The 22295-nt window shown below is 38.8% G+C and overlaps 1 protein-coding gene, 1 non-coding gene and 1 pseudogene across 2 annotated transcripts in view; 1 reads left to right on the forward strand and 2 right to left on the reverse strand.

The window, feature by feature from the left end:
* Positions 1-6589: 6589 nt before the first annotated feature.
* LOC117022357 (protein FAM136A-like) lies at positions 6590-9121 on the reverse strand (annotated as a pseudogene).
* Positions 9122-11243: 2122 nt separating this feature from the next.
* SPATA18 (spermatogenesis associated 18) overlaps positions 11244-22295 on the reverse strand; it is a 41928-nt gene continuing 30876 nt past the window's right edge. Inside the window, exons 9-14 of the mRNA XM_033106080.1 lie at positions 21310-21468; positions 20286-20461; positions 16515-16638; positions 14621-14704; positions 12185-12230; positions 11244-11886 (exon numbers count right to left, since the gene is read on the reverse strand). Of these exons, the coding sequence (XP_032961971.1) occupies positions 11879-11886; positions 12185-12230; positions 14621-14704; positions 16515-16638; positions 20286-20461; positions 21310-21468 (597 nt within the window). The 3' untranslated portion in view covers positions 11244-11878. The remainder of the gene's footprint in view (positions 11887-12184; positions 12231-14620; positions 14705-16514; positions 16639-20285; positions 20462-21309; positions 21469-22295) is intronic.
* On the forward strand, positions 21950-22056 carry LOC117022689 (U6 spliceosomal RNA). Its single transcript, XR_004423093.1, has one exon. It is a non-coding gene; the product is annotated as a U6 spliceosomal RNA (small nuclear RNA).

The following is a 22295-nucleotide window of genomic DNA, read 5'->3' on the forward strand; positions in this document are numbered from 1 at the left end:
ATGGCACTTGGTAGCAGCACTTACCGTATTTTGTGATCACAATGGAAAGACTCCATGTCACACATTGCTTCTGGTATGGCAATTTCTGTCAAATATAAACCTTACGGTGTGTCCTCATCCACGTTATGCACCAGATCTGGCACCATACAACTTCTGGCTCTTCCCCAAAGTCAAAATGACCATGAAAGGTAAATGTTTTGAATCAATTCAGGAAATCGAGGCAACCACAACAGCGCAACAAAAGACACTCATGAAAAAGGACTTTCACAACTGCTTCAGAAAGTGACAAGAACAATGGGATAAGTGTGTTCGAAGAGAAGAGGAGTATTTTTAGGGGGATTAATGACAAAGTATCTTTTTCTGTAATAATTTTGTTTTACTTAAACATTCATCGTATTTGGTGATCACACCTCATATGTTGCATTGTGTGTTCACCACCAGAGTCAGTTCTCCTTCCATCACCGTATATTTGACCCTCTTCTCTCTTCTAACATCCTTTTCCCTTCTAACCCTCTGGTAACCACTAAACTGTTGTCTGTGCTCACGAGTTTTTTTAAAAAACCTCTCCTTGCTATATCCCCTCAGTGGTCAAATTTCCAAATTGGCCTGTATATTTCTGATAGCTCTTTCCTTTTCCCTCTTAGCTTTGGCCAATGAGAGCTAAATCACTTTTATATAAATCACTTGTTTATAAATGGGAACTTGTCAACAGCAGGAAGATTTCTATCTATGATATGGTAAAATGCTTTTGTTTGTTTGAGTTTTAAAATAAAGCCTATTTCCAAGGCAAATTTTGCTTTCCTGCATTGTTTTGCATTAATTGGAAAACAACTCGGATGTGAAAAAATATTTGGAAAAGAAAATGTTGCCTTGAGCAAATGATGTTTTCACAAATGTTTGCCATAAGTGCTTAACAGAGAGCTGTGCCCTCTACTGTTACTTTAGAAGTATCATCATGTAAAGTGAAATCTTAGAAAATTGAGTTCAAAATGTTTTCATTCAGGGAACTGCTTGACTTGCAAACATGTAAAACTCACCCTACCAGTGTCAACTGAGGGCATTCCTGCTGGGGTTGCAGTGGAAAGAGGTGATATACATACAGGAACAAAAGCACGTGAACGTGTCCCCATCACCTGCTCCCTCTGTACACCTACAACCCGCCCAGGACCTCCACGAAGCTAAGCAGGAGCCCCACTCCGAGGTGGAGACCCCGAGGGGGCCGTGGCTGGCAGAGGGGTCATGAGCACAGGCGGATGGTCTTGCTGGATGTCCAGACGTGACTGACCCTCCTGCCCCAATCTTCAGAACTCTGGGCTCCTGGGGTGCTCAGGGCCTGTAGACTGCTGCTTCCCCTCCCCACATGCAGGTCCCAGGTCTCCAGGTCTCCACTCCTCCCCCCACCCATCCCCAACAGCACCATTTCCTAGGCCCTGCCCTGCAGCAGCCACCCCCACATACTTCCCTCCCCCAGGCCTTCAGTCCTTGGTGGGCTCTGAGCCTGGCCCCCACTCCCACGCAATAACAGGAAGTGCTTCCTTCTGGGGTGGAAGGGAAGCTGGGAGACTAGAGTTGTGCCCTTTCCAGAACACCCCGTCTCCCAGCCCTCCCTGACTTGGCTTTGGAGTTGTTTCCATGGTAACAGGACCTGATGTATAGCATGCAGTATATATCTATTAGAAATAAAATGCTTGTGGCTAAAAAACACATGTATTGCAAATATTGTGTAAATACAGCCTGTGGATCTATACCTTGTTGCTTCCATAGCTACCCTGTGTAGCAGCAGCTCTGCGGCCATCGCTACATTCTGCCCCAGCGCCGCATAGTGGAGAGTGGGGTCGCCATCCGCGTCCTTCATGTCTGGATCCGCTCCATGTTTTAGCAGGATTGTTGCACACTCCTCTTCCGGACACAGCACCACCTGCCAGGATGATGCCATTAAATAAACGGTAAATTCTGGGAATTCAAAGTAAGCATTCCGCAAGTTTCCTCAATTAGTTAGAGTTTAATGAGATAAATTCATTTTTATTCTAAACAATTAAATCAAATCTGTCTTGTGTTGACATAGTTGGCTACTGCATACCTTCATCAGAGCTGTCCTGTTCTCGTTGTCAGGGCGGTTCAGCTCTTCCTGCCCCCAAAGAAAGGAGAATCTGCAAGACGGATCCTTTCAGGGACTTTGCTAAACCTTTGTGTTTGCACCTTATGCCTCCCTGTTTGGTCCCAGAAAGATGACTGGACAGTCAATGACAGGTAAGATTCCTCACAGAAGGAACAACTGAAGCCAGACGGACGCAGTCGTGGGGACCAACAGGAGAATCCACGGGATTCACAGAGGTGGGCACAGCCCCCCACCTTCCTCAGGCTAAGGAGAGCCTCAGCCTCTGTGGCTGCATTCCTTCCCAAAACCTGCAAGGAAAGTGATTCTATGAGGTGCTCTCCATCTATTCATATGCATATAGGTTTTGTCCCTTGGGGAAGTTGAGACTTATGGTCCAGCTGTCTGCAGGCAAGGGTGATTGACTCGAGGTTTTCTATTATGATGTATAGAATTTACAGATCTTGAGATTGACAAGCTTTATCTCCTTTGCTTCCCCACCTAACTAATAAAAGTTATTGCGCAGGCCCAACCAGGTGCCACAGCCCAGACGTTGTGGCTGCGGGTCCCTGGGCCTCCACATTTAAAATCTATTCATGGCTGCTGTCTTTTCTTAACCCTGCGCCGCCCCCCTCGCTCCCCACAACTCTCATCGCGCAGGACAGGACAGCTTTGTACTTACCTGCTTTTTGAATAAGGCCTGTGAAACTAGAAATCTCTTTCTCTTTTCAGTATATATGTTAAGAAAGAAAGGAAATTTGCTCCTTTTGCCTCAGGATTTCACCAATTTATTCAGTCTAGAATGGCCAGAAAAGATCCACCTTTCCAATCCTTTCTTTAGTTGGTATTATATTCATTTGTCAATTTGTGACAACTGGACCAGTATTATTACAGCTGATCCTTACACTTTTTTTGTGATCCATACACTTTTTTTGCAGCCACCTTAAATCTGTCATTTAAATCCTTCAACTGAGTTTAGATTTAGTTAATCTGTTCATGAATAACCACACTACTGACAGTTCATTTTTGGCAGTGTCACGACACTTGTCTGTCCAATGATTTTGCCAATATTTGAGTATTTAATCATATTTTTGTCCTCATAAAACTGCGTAAAATATATAAAAATGAATTTACCAACAACCAGAAGCATAGATCATACAAACATAATACAATTACTAAACTTAGACATCATTAGACATTCTGAGAAACATCCTTACTTACTACATCAAGTGAAATAATAAAATTAAAGAGAATATATAAAACATTAGAAAAATCATGGAGGGTTATACTTAAAAATCAAAGATAAATCAATCAGTAATAGCTTTGACAAATTTCTTGGGATGAAATCCTTATGTTACAACACATTAAGACTATTATTACATTTTTATGCTTTTCAGTTCCACATACATTTGAACCTAAAAACCTATGAACTGGTGAAAATTGCCCCTTAATAACTACCTAAGCTTGCCATCTAGTGGTAAAAGTACCTACTGTCTTTCCAGTCTATCATTTCAAAAGGAAAAAAATCCAACTTTTACTATTGCGTTTTTCTGAGTTTTCAGAAATGGATTCCAGCAGAGAAAGACTATTTGTGATGCTCTGGAGAATATTTTGGCCCTTTTGTCACAAGCACTGAGTACAAGCTTTCGGTAGTGCTTCTATACATTATGTACCTCCTAAGTAGTGTACATAGCTGTTTCCAAGTGCAGAAATTTTTCGATCTTTGAAATTTAGCAAGTTACGATTCTACATGACACAATATTTTACTCTAGATGAAGAGTACTTTTCAGATTATGGTCCCAGGGTTATGGCTATTGTTACTGAAACTCTTGACGAGTAAGATAAAGACGCTAGGCAAAAAGTGGAAAATGTCTGGCAGATTTTGAAAAGAATGACTATGTAGATAACATTCTTACAGAGTATTAGTTATGAGAATAAGTGCAATATATATAACAGACAAGATGTACATAACAAGAATGCTTTTATAAACAGTATTTCCAATTTTTATGGATTTTCCACTTTTTATGTATGGTATTAATATTTCATCATCATATGAAATCATTTCCAAAAAGTGTGAAATTCCCCTAATGGTATATAAACAGGCATTTATATATTTTGATCAGTATACTGCAATATTAGAAAACACTTTTTGAAGTGTCATTGTTGCATCAACAGCTATGTTCATTGTTTCCTTAGTGTTAATTCCTCATCCATTGTGTTCCCTGTGGGTAACTTTTGCCATTGCTTCTGTGATTGTGGGAGTAACCAGTTTCATAGCATTCTGGAGCGTCAGTCTTGATTCCATATCCATGATTAATCTTGCCATTTGTATAGGGTTTTCTTTCCATTTTTCTGCACACATTTCCTATGCATTTGTTTACAGTGCTAAGCCCTTGGTAAACCTAAAACAACTGAGGTATTGTGTATGCTAGGATACCCAGTGTTACAAAATGTAACTTCAACAGTAATCGGGTGTGTGTTTTATCTGCAGCTAATGCATACATCTTCAAGACATTTTTAAAGATTATGTTTCTTGTTATGGTATATGGGGCTACCTGTGGCTTGATTCTTATTCCAGTATTCTTAACTTTTTATTTTTTAAAGGTTTGTTTGAATATCCACTAGCAAATCAAGGACCAATTATAGAATTCCTGATTGCCCCAATTCGAACAGGTAAAAATGCACGATTAAGAATAGACCAATGGGGTGATCACTGCATAAATTATATAAATGTCTAACTACTATGCTGTATACCTGAAACTAATACAAAATAATACTGAATGTCAACTGTTACTGAAAATAAAATAAATAACTAGGAAAACAAAGAATAGTCAATAAACTAAAAACAGAGGCATTTTTTCCTTGGCTTTGAAATTCCATTTTAAAATGTTATTTAAAATATCCTGAGAAAAAATAATTAGTCTTACATTAAAATATCTTTACTAAATTAGGAAGTGTTGTCATCTTTATTATGATCTATACAACCAAGTATAAAGTACAACTTTCCAGTTATTTTTTCCCTTTATTTCATCAATACAAGTTTATGCCTGGAATTCAAGTATTTTATACTATAAATGCAACATCACTTTTATTGTACTTCCAATATGCATTATTATGCAAAAGTTCAACTTACATTTTCTTGCAATCTGGGGCTTTGCTATGCATTCTTTTAGAGGTGTATTTTGATGAACTAAAGTTTTTAAAGTTTTGAAATCTAATTTATTTTCTTCTTTTGAAAATCACAAAAAAAGTTCATCTCAGTATTTTTCTCAAAACTAATAGTTTTAACTTTACATTTGATCCATAGACCTCTGTTTGTCAGAAAGTATGGATAGAGATTCGTTTTATTCCCACAATAGTTATCTAGTTGTCCCAGCATCATTAGTGAAAAGACAATCCTTTCACTAATTAACTTGGAACAACTTGGCACCTCAAAGAATCAATTGACAATTTATATGTGGCTTTCTTTCTTCTTTTTTTTTTTTTTTATTGGGGAAGGGGAACAGGACTTTATTGGGGAACAGTGTGTACTTCCACTACTTTTTTTTTCCAAGTCAAGTTGCTGTCCTTTCAGTCTTAGTTGTGGAGGGCGCAGCTCAGCTCTAGGTCCTGTTGCCTTTGCTAGTTGCAGGGGGCGCAGCCCACCATCCCTTGCGGGACTCGAGCAATCTTGTGGTTGAGAGCCCACTGGCCCATGTGGGAATCCAACCCACAGCCTTCAGAGTTAGGAGCACGGAGCTCCAACAGCCTGAACCACCGGGCCAGCCCCTGTGGCTTTATTTCTAATCATTAATCCACTTGTCTATAAAAGCTAGCAGCACACTGCCTTGATTATTAAAGCTGTACAGTAATTCTTGATATTAGGTTGTGTAAGTTGTCCAACATTTTTCTTCTTTTCCAAATTGTTTTTGCTATTCTAGGTTCTTTGCAATTAAACATTATTTTTAGAATCACTTGCCAATTTATCAAAGAAGACTTCTGGGGTCATGATTGGAGTATGGTGAATCTATTGATTAATTTGGGGAAAATACCTATTTTAGCAAAATGGAATCTTCCAATATATGAATCTGGTATATCTCTCCATTTTTTTATGTCTTTTTTAACTTATCTCAAGTATATCTTTTATAGATTTTGACAGATTTACTTCTAAGTATTTTTATTTTTATGGCATTTAATTTTTTCTATTCTTTTGTTTTAATTTTTATTAAATTTATTGGGGTGACAGACATTTTAAATAATATTTTTAAAATTCTTTTTCTATTCTTTTCTAGTACATAAAAATACAGTTGATTTTGGTAACCTTACCTTACATAGTGTAACCTGATTAGGTTCATTTATTAGTTCTTGCAGAACTAAAAAATGTAGTTTCTTTATCTATGCAATTATATAAAGGTCACATAAAGGTTATTTATTTATTTATGGAGAAAAAAATTAAACCCTATTTATTTTTAAAAACCAGACCACTACGAAAATATATCATAGTCCTGAAACAGCAGGCAGGTTATATTATCATTTCAGGTAAGAAACTAGTAAAAAGACAACAAGGTCCTTATCAAAATGGCAAGGTGCTAGAGCTGGAGCAGGAACACTGCACGTTGCAAAGGCCCCAGGCAAAAGTGGTATTTGGAAATAGGGAGCTGGCCCTCTTTTGCTCTAAAGGAGCCGCAGCTCACCTGAGTTGCTTACTTTTTCTCCTTTGACCTTCCTGTTGCCAAGGGATCGTCTCAGTAGCACTGTATTAATTCAGTATTGCTAAGTAAGCAATACTGGATGTAGGTTCCATTCCTGAAAACGAAGATTTTTCCAACTCTATTTACTTCATAACCCTGTTAAGCAGCCAACAGTTCCTCTTTCAGTGTTCATTCCTGGGTACTGGTATGTAGCACGATCAAAATCCTCTTTCCCTTCAAGGGAGTGTCACTGCAAGACTGTCCTGTCCCTTTGCTGCAGGCAGCCTCATCATGGCAGCCAGTGAGAGGGAAGGTCTGCTTCCCATACTCAGTGTGACATCACCTCTCAGCTCTTTGGAGAACTCCAGGCTGAAAGATGCAATATGTGAGAATTTTAAGAAATGAACATTCACATCTGATGGCCAGAAATGGATATCCAAAGGAATCTTTCAAAGTTCTTATCTAAACTCTCTCTCCCAACTCCACATCTTAAATTAACTTCATGCCCTTGTATATAAGACAAAATCAATCAAAACAAAAGACCCAGAAACCTTTCTTTCCCTTTACATTAGTGACCTCATGGATTTTGTTTTACAGCTTATGGAAACTGGTGTGGTGATGCTTCTGGTAAACAGGAAGTCGGCAAAAACAGAAACACCTCTCCTCACACGCCAGCAGATCCTTGGCAGGTTAGAGGAGCCTGTCAGCCCTGTGGTACCTGTGGACTAAGAAGAATCTGGTACCTGAGGCTCCGGATTGGTACGAGGGAGATGCCTGCCGCCAGGATAAGCCCTTGCCACAAGAAATTTAGGCTCTCAAAAACTCTCCGACCCCAATTTTAGCACCAGTTTTTCCATTTCATTTTCTAGGATTAAAACATAAAGGAACCAGTGTCTCGAGTCAAGTGACATGTGCCTTAAACTTGCTGCCACCCTTAATTTCTTCACTTATAAACTTTGCTTAAAAGACCAAAATTCTCATTCTTCCGAAGTAGATTCCTGCCCTCAGCCTTGATGGCCAATGGCAAAGACTTCTGTTCCTGAGTGATTGAGAGTGACTCCTTCATCTTCCTGGTCATGGCTGGAATGAGGTTCATGTGGTCATCCACACATTTGGTCGCTGCTGCTTCATCTGAAGCTCTTTACTCCTGGCATCTATTGAATCTTTGGCTGTGTCGTTGCAATGCGGGGTGCACCGGGCAGGCGGTCCTGGAACTTCTCCAACCCACTGGCCCCTAGGGCTGGGGCCTGAGCCAGAGGCGCACTGCAGCGCTCAGGGCACTGGAGCACCTGCTGCATGGTCGCCTGGCTGTCCTCACAGCAGCGGGCGCTGCACCGCAACATGAGGCCCTGCCTCTTCCGGATGTTCTCTCTCTCTAGACTCTTCACTGTGGAGTCCACCGCCTCCTGCACACGGAGCTGCTGCAGCTCCGCCATGGAGCCCCCTCGCTGCACCCCGCTCCTCCGGGGCCACCATGGACTCCATGCACAGGCTCCCGTAAAGGCCATTTTATTTCTTCCTATATAATCTTTCTTATTTGCCTTATTGTACTGGCTTGGACTGTCCAGAAAAATGTCGGAAAACATACTAAGAACAGACATCACTGCCTTGTTCACAACTCTACGGTAAACATGTTCAATATCTCATCAAGTATAATAATCACTTGAAGGTATTTCACAGCTGGTTCTATCAGGTTGAGGAAGCTCCGTTGTACTCCTAATTAGCTGAGCTAATTTAGGTATTGAATTTTGTCACGTAATTTTTGTCCATCTTTTAACATCATCATGTCCTTTTTCTATTTTAATCTGACTGTGGTAATTTATGTTGAATGATTTTTTTATTATTACACCAACCTGGCATCCCGAGGATGACTCACATTTGATCATGTCATATGATGATTTTCAATATTGCTCTGTTTTGTGACTATTTTGTCAATATTTGTTCCTGTGATCATGAGAGATATGGGTCTGTACTTCCATTTACTTGTAACGTCTTCCTCAAGTTTTGATATCAGGGTTATGTTGCCTTCAGGAAATGAGCTGGTCAATAATCCTCCTCTTCTATTTTCTGAAATTTATGATGTATAATTAATATCATTTCTTCATTTTTCCCTTAAATATTTTTGCAGAATTCACCAGTGAAATCATCGGGGCCTTCAGTTTTTCTGGGAAGGCTTTGTATTTCAAATTCATTTTCTTTAACAAATGTAAGACCATTCAGATGTCATGTTTCTTACTGGGTTAGTTGACGTATGTTTTTCTCTTACAAGGAGTTTACTCATTTTTCTAAGTGTCCAACTGATTATTTTTTATCATCATTTTAAAGCCTCTAGTGAGGTTCCCTGTGCAATTTTTGGTATTGGTCATTTGTATTTCTTGATCAAAGGATTATCGATTTTATTATATTTTTCCAAGAACCAAATTTTATTAATTTTTATTAATTTTTCTCTATTTTTTCTCTATTCACTAATTTGTAGACTTTTACTTTTTATTTCTTCTTGTTTTCTACTTTGACTTTAATTTTCTTTCCATTTTCAAGCTTTTTAATGTGGCAGTTCAAGCCATGGATTTAAACATTTATTCGTTTCTCTGAAAGACTTCAACGTTATACATTTTGTTTTAAATGCAGTTTTAACTACACCCAGAAATGTTCATACGATGTGTGTTCATTACCATTTATTTCAAAATAAGTTCCTATTTCCCTTGTGATTTCTTCTTTGACGAGGGCTCAAACAATGCCTTTACTTCCCCTTTCTTTTTAAAGAATACTTTAACTGGGCATAGAATTCTATGTTGACATGGTTATTTTCTTTCAGCACTTTGAAAATGTCATTCCATCGTCTTCTTGATGCAATGCTTGGATTAGAATTCAGCCTTCCCTGTTACGTAGTTCTTCTCTATAAAATCTGCCTTTTTTTTTTTTTGTTTGTTTGTCTAGGTACTTTTAAGATTTTCTTCATTATTGATTTTTCAGGAATTTGACTATGATGTGGTTGTGTATGTGTTTTCCATTCAACCTTCTCACGTATCTTTGAACTTTAAGACATGTTTGGAAATATTTTAGCCTTTATTTCTTCAAATGTTTTTCTGCCAAATTGTCTGTCTTCTCTCCTTCTGGTGTTCCAATTACAAAAAGGTTCTTATTTTTAGTTGGTTTATAAAATGGTAATATTCTTCAAGTTTGCATTTAATCATTAATGGATTTGAATTTGTTTATACCTTTCATCCATTGACAGACACCCAGGCTGCCTCCATATCTTGGCCATTGAAAACAATATTTTAATGAATATATGGATGCACATGTCCCCTCAAAGTAGCTTTTTTGGTTTTTTCAGATAAATACCCAGAAGTGGGATCAGCCACTCCCTGTGACTGGCAGGGCACTACCTGGAAAGAGCTACAAAGTGATCCATGGTGTGTTGTTGCCTGTGCTAGACCTGGAGGCATGTGGGAGAGGCCACCCTGCAAACCAAGGATGGCTGCCAACAGTACCAGGTACAGGGTAGCTCCAGAAAAAAGCCAGGACACTCTGAGGCTGTTGTCAGCTGCTGGTTCCCCTAAAGTTCAGCCACATAAAGCCTCCTGTAGTAGGGAGTTGGGTGTGTCAGGGTCTCAGTGAATCACCAGAGTGGAGCAAGCAGAGATCACCAGACCAATTGAGATTCAGATTTGGCCACGAGCATGGTGGGGGGAGGGCTCAACACAGAAAAGAAGCTGCCTGCCTGCCAGCTGCATGGGAAGAAAACCCCACACAGGGGAAATGGCAATTGTCCCTCCAGTCCTCACGCAGAAGCCACACATCTCAGTCTATCCCTGTATGTCTCTGACGCCGCTGGAGTCACTGTCCCTCCACCAGAGCCCAGATTGAGTGCCTTTGAACAAGTGAGTCTGTGTATGAGCCTTTTAAGAGGATCTCTGGGTTTCCTGCAGACTTCCATCCCACCCAGATGGTCAGAATCCCCACTGTTTTTCCCAGCCAGATGTCAGGGCTCCTTTCTCAGCACCAGTACTCTAAGCTGGGGTGCCTGGTATGGGACTGGAGTCCCTTGCTCCTCCAGGGGGAACCCCTGTGGCTAAGATATCCCTCCTAATGTTCAACCACTACAGGAAAGTTTGGGGCCAGGACGTTTCATGTCTCTGCCCCTCCTACCAGTCTCGATGTGGTTTCTTCTTTATATCCTTAGTTATAAAACTTCTGTTCAGTTAGACTACAGATGGTTTTCCAGGTTGACTGTTCTATACTTTAGGTGTAATTTCGATGTGTTCACAGGATGAGGCAAGCACAGCATTGATCTACTCCACCATCTTGGATCTCTTCCCATGTAGCTTTTATATATATAACATGTACATTAAAACCATGTGAAACATTCCCAGGAGATAAACACTAGGTAATTAACATTTATCTCAAAGCTGGCTTCTATCCAAATCATTGCTCTGCATTTATGAAGCAAGAAAATTCTCTTAAGTAAGTAGCTTTGACATACAGCACTCAGTTAAACCAAACTGGGTACTCAAAGTGGAAAAAGAGAGCCAAGGCTATGAACTACAGTCTCTTAAATCATCACCATCTACATTTAGCCTGAAGTCAATGTGACTGCTAGGAGTTCCCCAACCTGAGATTAGGGCTGTCTTCCCAAACTTAAGAGAAAATGAAAACAGCAATATTGTTTTCAAGTTAAAGCTAATACCAGCAATTATAATACTTGTGATCAATTTATAAACTAAAATGACTCCTGTTGTCTTTTGGACTCAGTATGGTAAAGGTTTTCTTTTTTTGTTCATATAGTTCCTAGAAAAGGGCCTAGTACTTCAGGATGAAAATCCTGAACCCGTGTAATGGACTCTGCTTCAAATGAATATGATCCTAAACACCTGGGCAAGAGTTTTTATCAAATTAATGGAATTTGTATCTATAAAATGAAATAAAATGCAAAATAGCTGAAGTTACAAATGCGCTATGCCAAAACATTTAACTCTATTTGTGGAGTGATACACAGAATTGCCTTTTCACATTATCTTAAGTGAGGTCTGAGGCAGACACTGCAGGCAGATGGAGGCGCTGGGGAGGTTGGCTGTTGCAAATGTGCCGCGGCAAAGGAACATATCTGGTGGTTTTAAAACCCTAAGGAGAAAAATAAACAGTTCATTATTATGGTCACTCTCTTAGAATTTCTTGGGGGAGGACCTAAATAAAGCAAGGTAGTTAATCTAAGTTTACATCAATAAAATCTCTCCATTTAAGCTCCTCCTATGTCACTCATGGCACCTGCTCAGGTACCATCCACCCAGAAATGAAAGGTATGAGGTGGAGGTAAACGCTGTCCCCGAGGAAGCAAAACATTCGTTTTGCTGCACAGTGCTGAGTACTAAATATAGCATTAAAACACAGAAAATTGTTCCATCTAACTCATCCCACTTACTTGGCAATCCATATCTTACTGGAGAAGGACTTCGGCTTTGAGATATCTGGAAAATATAAAAGTGTAATGTGAATCACACAGTAGATGGAACTCGATGCGTGAATCCTTTTGATGCTTTTTTGTAAAACCAGCTAAATAGTTGTTTTGAGACACTTTAGAACTATGCTTTTCACCCCTAAGGTTGAGCACTGCAATTCCTTTTTAACTTCCTGAAGTAAATGGGCACTTAACTTAGATTATATTATTAAGTAAAATCTGGGTTCAGTGGCCTAGTTTTTGTTGCTTTTGTTATTGTTATTTAATGATTGCTAAAGACTTTGAGATTGGATGCTCAGTGGCCATACCGAATTAAAAGCTTTCCAGAAAATTATTCCTATTATTAACTAGTTAAAGCTTAAATGATCAAATACTGCCTGGCAGATCCTTTATATGAATTATCTCATGTGTCCAAAATGCTGCCTTATTAAAAAAGGTCACTGGGCAGCCAGAAAAAAAAAAAATCATTGTTCAAATCTCACCTTTGCTTTCACTAAGCAAAAACCACCACCTGCGCCTCCAAACCTGTGACAGCTCACAAATAACTGACTGCGGGCATCATTCTTGCTTGGAGCTTTCAAACACTTCAGATAAGTAGACACTAGCAAAGATGGAAGCTGCTCTGGATGAGAGACTTCAGATAAGCCAAAAAAATATTTGGACTAACCAAAAATATTTGTCTTTTATTTTATAGGTGTGCCAGTCTTGTTGTAAGGAGACAATGGTGGGAAGGGACAGAACTTCGTAGCAGTTTCACATTTGAGGCTATATTTTATTCTCATCTAAAGTTTAGATTACTTTGTGCTCTCAAGGCACCAAGTGGGAGAGAGGAGGTGGTTCAGACACGTGTAGGGGTTTATTGCAGAGGGACGGTGCCCATTGATAGCCTTCCAGTGAGCCTCCAGAGGTAAAATTCACCTTGGCTGTAAGCACAATAGGGTCTACATTGCTCTTTCTTCTAACATGCCATTTCCTCTTAGAATGAGGAGAATCTTCCAGTCTAAAACGCTCAAGATTTCCTTTTTATTCATCAGTCCACTAAATGCACTCTCCTTTTGCTTTTACCTACTGTAAATATTATCCATGAATAAAGACAAGTAAGTTATATTAACATCTAAAAGCAAAAGAACTGTGTTAGATGCAAGTCGTTTCCATTGCCGGGCCATTTGCTTCATGTGGCTTTTCCTCCCCAATTTCCCAGCTCACTGAAATTCTGCCAGATCAAGCTGAACCCCGTCCTCACTAACATCCAGGAGGAAGCTCTACCTACTCTGTGCTGCTTTGTGCCTCATTTATAGATTGTATCATATACCACATTCAGTTACTTTGCTTACATCACACTAAATTTCCTATATTGAAACCCATTCAGGGAAGAGACCATGTTTTAGCCATTTTTATGTGCCGATCATGCCATAAATCTAGCGTTCATCAGATATGGGGGGGTGGAAGTTTGATAAAGGAGCATGCTAGAGTACCAACAGATGCTCACAAAAATCAGTAAGAAAGGTGAGTCTTATTAACTGCAGGGGTTTTGGTTTTTCTTTTGCCAAGGGGGTTTTAGACGTTTTTGGGTTAAAGCTGCATTGCTAGAGATAATTTCAGAGAAGTGGAGTGTTCCCAGATGTGGTTCTCCTTCTCCATCAGTCTACCTAAAACAAGGTTGAACGAATAGTTTAAATTTTTTATTGGAAGAAACAGCACTTTGTTAGCCTATCTGGTGTCCACATGTTTGGTCCAGCCCAGTATTCAAACAGCATTGACTAAATAGTATTTGTCAAATAAATGAACATTATTGAACCATTAATAATATTAATGGGGTGAATCAATAATATTTTCAGTGGTGAATCATTAATAATATTTTCAGTTTTTAGAGGTACTTTTACTATTATTTTTTTATTTGACAGAGTATTAGTAATCCTTCCAAGAACTAATATGCAAAGAGAATAATACTAATCTTATTCTTCCACATTAGAAGTTAGGAGGAAAATTAATCCCTGCAATGCTCACTATACAATATTGAAAGCCAGACCATTTGAGCAATTTCTCCAAATCATACAGTAAGTTCCAGAGGAAGCTGGGACCTACTCCGAGGTCAGTTGACCAAGGTGTCCTATTCTCTGTTCAGAAGACTGATACCTAATACCCCATTTTCATTCATAAAACTGTGAAATAAGTAAAGTCTATTAGTCTTTCAACTAAATCAGAAAAAAACTACCTCTACCTCCTTCTTTCTAGAATGATAAATTCCTCCTCCCAAGGTAATATAAAAATCATTTTGGGGTGATTGCAACAGGTTCTCTTTCTACCTATAAATTTATAATCATCTCTTTTATAGGCGACTGTTGAAGAAAAAAATGTCAACCGTAGGATGATTTTGTGTAAAAATAACTAGATATGTACCGTGCTTAAACCAATATGGCTACGGAGGCAGACGGGACTTAAACTCCTGCTTCGACTTCGACTTACGGACCTCATCGAATTCCACTACGAAGAGAGAGAAAGAAAAACAGTCAATAGTCCGTGAAAGCACACATGGCTTAAAACTGTATGCATATCCCACAGACCTAGGTTTTGCTGATATGATTACACTTGCCTGCTCATTAGCATAAGGTACTCTCCCTTCATTTCCTATAGTTGCCCAATATTTGACAACACCTTTAGAGTATTTCTAAAACAGAAATCCCATTACAATGAACTTGAGGATATTCAAACTCTTGGTGCTAGTAGAATTTTGTTTTGATGAGTAAGTTGTTAGAAATTCCATTAAGTTTGCAAGTGTTAGAGAATGTAAGCTCCGCGTGGGCAGGGATTTGTGTCTGTTTTGCTCATTGCTGGATCTTCAGCCCCTACACACAGTGCTTGGGTCATAAATAACTATTGAATAAATAACTATTGTTGAATGAAATGAATTCATGAACGAGTGACTGATTCACCAATGCTGCCCATCTACTCTCCAACTAAGTTAATAAGAAAAAAATCATATTCACTGTAATGAGATTTCATTAGTAATTTAAAAATTTAAAAATTTCTTTAAAAATTTCCCTTCATTTAACCCTTTCATTTTCCAAGTTCTTCCTTTTAGGGTATTCTTGTTTTGTTTTAGGAATTTACACTTGGGCAAATGTTGGTGATATGCTTGATGGGACAGAAGGAAATTAAAAGGCAATTGCTAGAACATAAGAATAGTCACTATTTCCTCTCCCTCCCTTCCCAATTGCACTGCAGACCATCTACAGTAAGAGTTTCTTAACAGAAGGTGATTATTATAGGGGCAAGAAGCATGTTTTATGAATTTATTCACTGTAGAGCCTGTGTTGTTGTCAGATCAACACAATCCAATTTCTATGAGCTAAACTTGCATAGCACAAAATATTTTATTGAGATACAACTAGCTGCAGTGGGCTGCTTAAGCTGCAAAAACCTTATTCTTAAATTCTTTTAAAATGCACCACTCCCTTTCTCCACTATATAGATGAAAAGCTGCCATGACACACGTCCCCTATTCTCTAGTTCAAAGAGAACAGGAACTGAGACCACACAGGTGTTGGCTTTGCTCTGGACCGAGGAGCTTCACTTCAGGAGTTACTTAACTCTAGGAATGGCAGGGTCAAAACTCCCTAATGTTCACTATACAGAATATGCAAGCACCCATGGCCAGCAGTTCCAACACCCAATCCCACCACAACACACACTCACACACTTGCATACCTAAGACTATTTTGAAGGCTGCCCAATTATTTAGCATATTCTACAACCAATGTATACAGGAAGCAACCTTCCAAAGGTGATTGGCTCCTCTCTCCCCAAGTCCTCTGCCCTCTTTTTCTCCATCCCTCCCCTCTCTACACATCATACCAAGGAGAGAACAACAGGGCACGTTCGTTGGTTTCCAAAAATAGAGAATTGTCAGTAAAAATTTGGCAACTGTTTCCTGAAAGTGAATTAATTACTTTCAAATGCTTGGAGTTACAAAAGGCCTCCAATAAGGTGACTTCAAAGGGCTTAGCACTTATAATAGCATAATATTGCTAAGATGGAGGAGGTAAATATGATTAGTTCCATCTTATAAATAAATGAAACAAAGAAATTACTACCAGGAAATTATGAAGAATCATGAATGAATCAAAGAAAAGAATTTGTTCTTTCCCTGCTTATCCCTTTCCTCTCCTTTGTATGAAATTTTATCAAACAACTCTTTATAAACTTCTTTTATAGAATCTCTGGGTTTATAAATGTTCTCGAACTTGTGAATCAAACACTTGGGATGAATTTTCACTATGCAAGACATCCGTACAAAAGCCCCTCTCTTGGTGACAGCCTCTCCCTTCATGATGACAGTGTCATTCTCCATGAGCGCAGGCCACACATGATAGAAGACCAAGGGGGCAGTGAAATCGGAGTCATAGCTGCGACGGTACCTGTTTTAAACACACAAAAGAAGGAGAAAGAGAAGGTAAGCAATTATGTGGCATAACTGGGCAGGGGGACATCAGAGTAAATTTTCGTTTTGGTTAAGCTCAGATCTAGATAAATATGGATCCTTGTGCTATTATTAAAGAGATGGTTGTGGGCTCTTAGAATAAGAACCAGTGATAACGAGGACCTGACAGGGACTCACTGAGAACATGTCAGACTAATCTTGTCCTTCTCTTCTCAGGATTACAAGAGATTGCAATTCAGGGAAATGTTAGAGACTATGTGAAGTCCTATAGGCTTCCTACAAGATTTCTCATGTATATTTGCAGACAAAATAAGTATAAGTAGGTGATTAACTTAAATAGGGGGGTTGGAAACTGATTCAGTGATCACTTCCAAAGTGGGATAATTAGTGGGTCAATGAGAATATGAATGAAGGTGCAAAGGCCTCTCTGTCTCAATCCTGTGATAAACCAACACATTCAGCAATGATTTGCATAAAATATAGAAAAATCGTTCAAAGGTGGGGAGTGGGTAGGAACAAAAAACAGATGACAGTAACTGGTTGGAACAATAAGCTGAATCTAATCAGATCCAACGTAATGCAGATACCTATGGTGTCCTGCAATTGAGTCTAAAAAGCATTTAACTGCACAGATAAAAGTGATAAATGGCTTAATCACAGCACAAGTAAAAATTTAATAACAGATTTTAGTTGAACTCAAAATGAGTGAACAGTGTTATATGGCTGGAAAAAAGAAAAAAGTATTACAAATTAGCTGAAATAATAGAGAATAAGAATGGAAATCATGTTAGTCCCTCTAGGCTGGTCATTTTAAAGCAGGGGACGCCATGCAATGTGAACACTTTCTTAAAAAGGAATGCCCAAAAGAGCATGGAGAACAGGCCAAGGAATCCCATCCATTTGTCAGGAAGTCTCAAACCCCCTTCATAGGAAAAAACCTGAAGCCAGAGGTCAGAAGGAGGAGAATTTGAGTAATGCTTTTACGTGTGTGAAAGGCTGCCAAAGTAAAAAAGAGAGAATGAAAAGGAAAAGCATTAGACTTATTTTGTGAAATCCTAGAAGCAGAGCCAAATCCAACTGTTCCTAGCAACTCCAGTTTCCACTCCACAGCCACAAAGGAGCACAGGTCACAGAGAGCCCCAAGAGGCTGCATGTTCCCTCTGATTAAGGCACGGAAGCAGAAGGCCTGCCAGAGGTCTGGGAAATGTGCAGATTCCATAAACTGAAATGGGTGAATATTTCCGAGTGGAACCATGAATGCTCTAAGGAAAAAGGAATTTAAAAAAGAGGCATGCAGATATTGTGTGTTCTGTAAGAGACTCAAAAAGATCCAACAGCAGTGTAATGTTCTAATATTCAGCTCTTCCACGAGGGGATGCATGCTGGCAGCAGTCATCTGAAAGAAACTAGAAGCTGGGAGGTGGCAAGAAAATGACATGCTACAAGGCAATTGGAAATGCCATCGTTGTGATTTGTATAAGCAAAATAAAGCTATATGGTCTCCATCGTCACAAGCTGGTAGGAATAGGGGACTGCCACCAACCCCTAACTCTACAACCTGAGCAAAGACCCAGAGCTAACGTTTCCTGAGAGCACGCTACATGCCAGGCGGCGTCCTTAAGTACTTTACCTGAATGATCTCAATGGACTTTCTATAGCCCTAGGAAATAGGTATTATTATTGCTTCCATTTGACAGAAGAAATTAAGGAACAGGAAAATTAAGTAAAATTTAAGTAAAACTGTAGCTGCCTAAGCCTGTACAGCTGATTCATGGTGGAGACAGGATTAGAACCCAGGCAGTTTGACACCAGAGCCTGTTCTTAACCATCAGCGTGGCCTCCTCCAGGATAATCTCCAGCGATCTCATACAATTTCAGTAAAATGTTCTAAATTAAAGTTCTTCTAATTTATAAAGGAAACATTTACCATGTAAAAGTTGGTAGAAATCTAGTGTTCCTAGATAAAAGAGTCTGGAGCAGTGATTTCCAAATGTTAGTGTGCAGAAGGAATACCTGGGCGCTTGTTAAGTTACAGATTCCTCAGCCCCACCCCAGGCCTATACTGCAAAACTGTCATGAAGTGTGATCCAGGAATCTGCATTTCTAACAAGTACTTGAGTAATTCTGATGCAGGTGACCCATGCACCACATTTTCAGAAATCTGGCCTAAAAATGCAATAAAAATCAACAAAAGCAAAAAATCCCAAACAATCTGATTGAAAAATGGGCAAGGAATCAATCTTTTTCCAAAGAGGACATACAGGTGGCCAACAGGTTCACGAAAAGGTGCAGGTGCTCAACATACTAATCATCAGTGAAATGCAAATCAAAACCACAACCTCATACCTGTTAGAATGGCTGTTATTAAAAAGACAAGAAATAATAAGTATTGGCAAGGATATGAGAGAAAGGAAACCCTTGTGCACTGTTGGTGGGAATGTAAATTGGTGCAGCCACTATGGAAAACTATATACAGGTTCCTCAAAAATTTTAAAATAGAACGACCATATGATCTAGCAATTCCACTTCTGGGTAATTATCCAAATAAATCCAAAATACTAATTCAAAAAGATATCTGCACCCCTATGCTCATTGCAGCATTATTTACAATAGCCAAGATATGGAAACAACCTAAGTGTCCATTGATGGATGAATGGACAAAGGAAGATGTGATATATATATATATATATATAAAATATATATATATATATAATATATTATATATATAATGTGTATATATATATATATATATCAAACAACGTATATAATGGAATATTACTTAGCCATAAAAAAATAATGAAATCTTTCATTTGTGACAACATGGATGGACCTAGAGGGTATTAACTAAGAGTTATAAAACAGAGAAAGATAAATACCATATGATCTCACTTATAAGCAGAATCAAAAATCAAACAAAAATCAAGCTCATAAATACAGAGAACAGATTGATGGTTGCCAGAGGCATGAGGGGGTGGGCAAAAAAATGGGTTAAGGAGGTCAAAAGGTACAAACTTCCAGCTATAAAATAAACAAGTCCTAAAGATGTAATGTACAATATGGTGACTATAGTTAAGAATACTGTACTGCGTGTTTGAAAGTTGCTAAGAGAGTAGAGTTTAAAAGTTCTCATCACAAGAAAAAAATTTTTGTGATTATGTATGGTGACAGATGTTAACAAGACTTACTGTGGTGATCATTTCAAAATATATACAAACATCACATCATTATGTTGTATACGTAAAACTAATATGATGCTATATGTCAATGCTACCTCAATAAGAAATAAATTTTTAAACAATAAAAAGTAATACACACTTGTATTTATATAGCACCTTTCTTTTAAAAAGGTCCAGAGAGGATCCAGGTACTCATTAGTTCTCCCCAAGACCAATATGTTGAATGGAAATCATATTATCCCTCCTGAATCACGTTTGGCTGAGAAAGAAAATGACCCCAGGAGAGGGCCCTGCCCTGTAGTACCGGGAAGTACATGGCAGGGCCTGGAAATCAGGTCGTGTTTGTTGATTTCCCCACCCAGAGTCCTTTTCCCTAAATTGTTCCCAGGGAATAGACACAAGGTCACTTATTTATAGAGAATCCCTTATCTTCTGCTATGTCTCTTACATGGAATCATTAAAAACCTCTCCATCGGCCCCAAATGCAATATCTAAGGGTGGCTCTAAAGTCTGCATTGCAAAGGCAATGCAGCATATCTCCTGGATGAAGTTACTGAGGATGCAAAAGTCAACTTCCTGAGGTAATGAAATCTTGGGGTTGATATTCATGGCTCGGATCACATCCTGGAAAACAAAAAGATGGCATCACCTTGTTACCAACCTGTGACATGAAACTGACAATCCTAAGGATATTATGACTGATGGAAGGTGAGAAAAGAGCATGTGAGTAAAAGCAACTTACAGTAGAGAAGGAGTACATGTGCTAAAAGGAGAAAGCCTCACTGATAGGGAAGGAGGAGAGATGACAGAGTACAAATGACATACTAAAGAGAGTCTCAAAAAAAAACAAAAAAAGCCTTAGTAGCTTTTATTTATTCTTTCCTTATTCTGGGCAAGTTATATGATATGCCAACACAGAACTCTGACTTGTTCATAATCTGTAATAAAAATAATAAATAATAATAATAATAATGGCTTGCTTTTATTGAGAGTCTACTCTGTGCCAAGTCTTGTGCTAAGCAAATTACCCTTTTCCTTTCATTTAATCCTCTCAAGAACTCAATAAGGTCATGACCATTGCTGCTCCCATGTAAAGATTTAAAAACTAAAGCACAGAGAGGTTAAGTAAATGTGCAAGGTCACACAGCTAGTAAGTTGCAGAGCCAGGATGCAAATCCACACCTATCTTTCCCAAAATAATTTCTCTTAAGCACTATGATATTCTATCTTGCAGTCTTAAGAGCCTATTGAAAGAATAGAACTATAAAGTTCAGAATACTTTTCCCCATAAAATGTCTAAGAAAGAAATAGCCAGTGATGACTGGTTCTACAAAGTAAATTGGGTGCTGCTCATTTCTGCTCTTCTATTACATAGAAGCAACACTAAGCACTGAATGGACTTCTGAGTCATTAGTATTTGGTATAAACATCATCAGCAGCAAACTGTCCCCAAAAAGAGACTCAACACTTACGTTTACACTGCTTTGGGAATCATATAGATCAAGATGACAAAGGATATAATCCAAAACAGCATCCTCACAGTCATTCGTCCCCGCATAAGACGGTGTCAACGATTTCTTCACACGGGTCTTGAAATGTCTGAATGCCATTTTAGCTATATGAAATGCCTCCTGCACATAAAAATATCAGCAAATTTGTTTGGTGAGAGAAGGGGGGCAAAGGTGTGCAGAGCAAGAAATGAAGAAAGAACACCCATCAAAAATTCAACATCACATGGATCTTCTAATAACTAAACACAGTTGGTCAAAACTAATTTTAATCTGGGAGAACATACACATCTCAATTTTGAAAAGTACACAAATGCGTATATGACTATCCATGTTCTTTGATTTCAAGACGCTGGACCATCATTCTGGTAATCCTGAGTGCAGGAAGCAGGTTTGTACAGAGGTTCAAGGAAATAGATCATCTTTATGATTACATAAATACTGGAAAGGTGCTAGTCGTTGCTATGCTGTCACAGTAATACCATACTACTGGTGGAGAAATGAGAGAAAATGATCAACCTAGGGTTTATGCAGTACATAGACACACATCAAAGGTCTGTCTGGCATGTTATCTGGCATATAAATAATTCAAGAATTATGTATGGTGCTCGCTTCGGCAGCACATATACTAAAATTGGAATGATACGGAGAAGATTAGCATGGCCCCTACGCAAGGATGACACACAAATTCGTGAAGCGTTCCATATTTTGCTTTTGTGATATCAGTGGGTGGAGGAACTGAGACAAAATAAAGGAAGTGCTTTACAGGATCGAAGTTGCTTCCCGTCTCAAACCCCATCCCCAACTCCTGTTAAAAAAAAAAAAAATTATGTATGAAATGCCTGTTATGTAGTTGGCATTGGGAAAACTTAGGTATGCGTGAAAGACATGGTCTCTATGCTTATAGAACTTTAACCAACTCAGAAAGTGATTCTTAATTATAAAACCAG

Source organism: Rhinolophus ferrumequinum, chromosome 5, assembly GCF_004115265.2.
Source record: "Rhinolophus ferrumequinum isolate MPI-CBG mRhiFer1 chromosome 5, mRhiFer1_v1.p, whole genome shotgun sequence".
Taxonomy (NCBI): Eukaryota; Metazoa; Chordata; class Mammalia; order Chiroptera; family Rhinolophidae; genus Rhinolophus; species Rhinolophus ferrumequinum.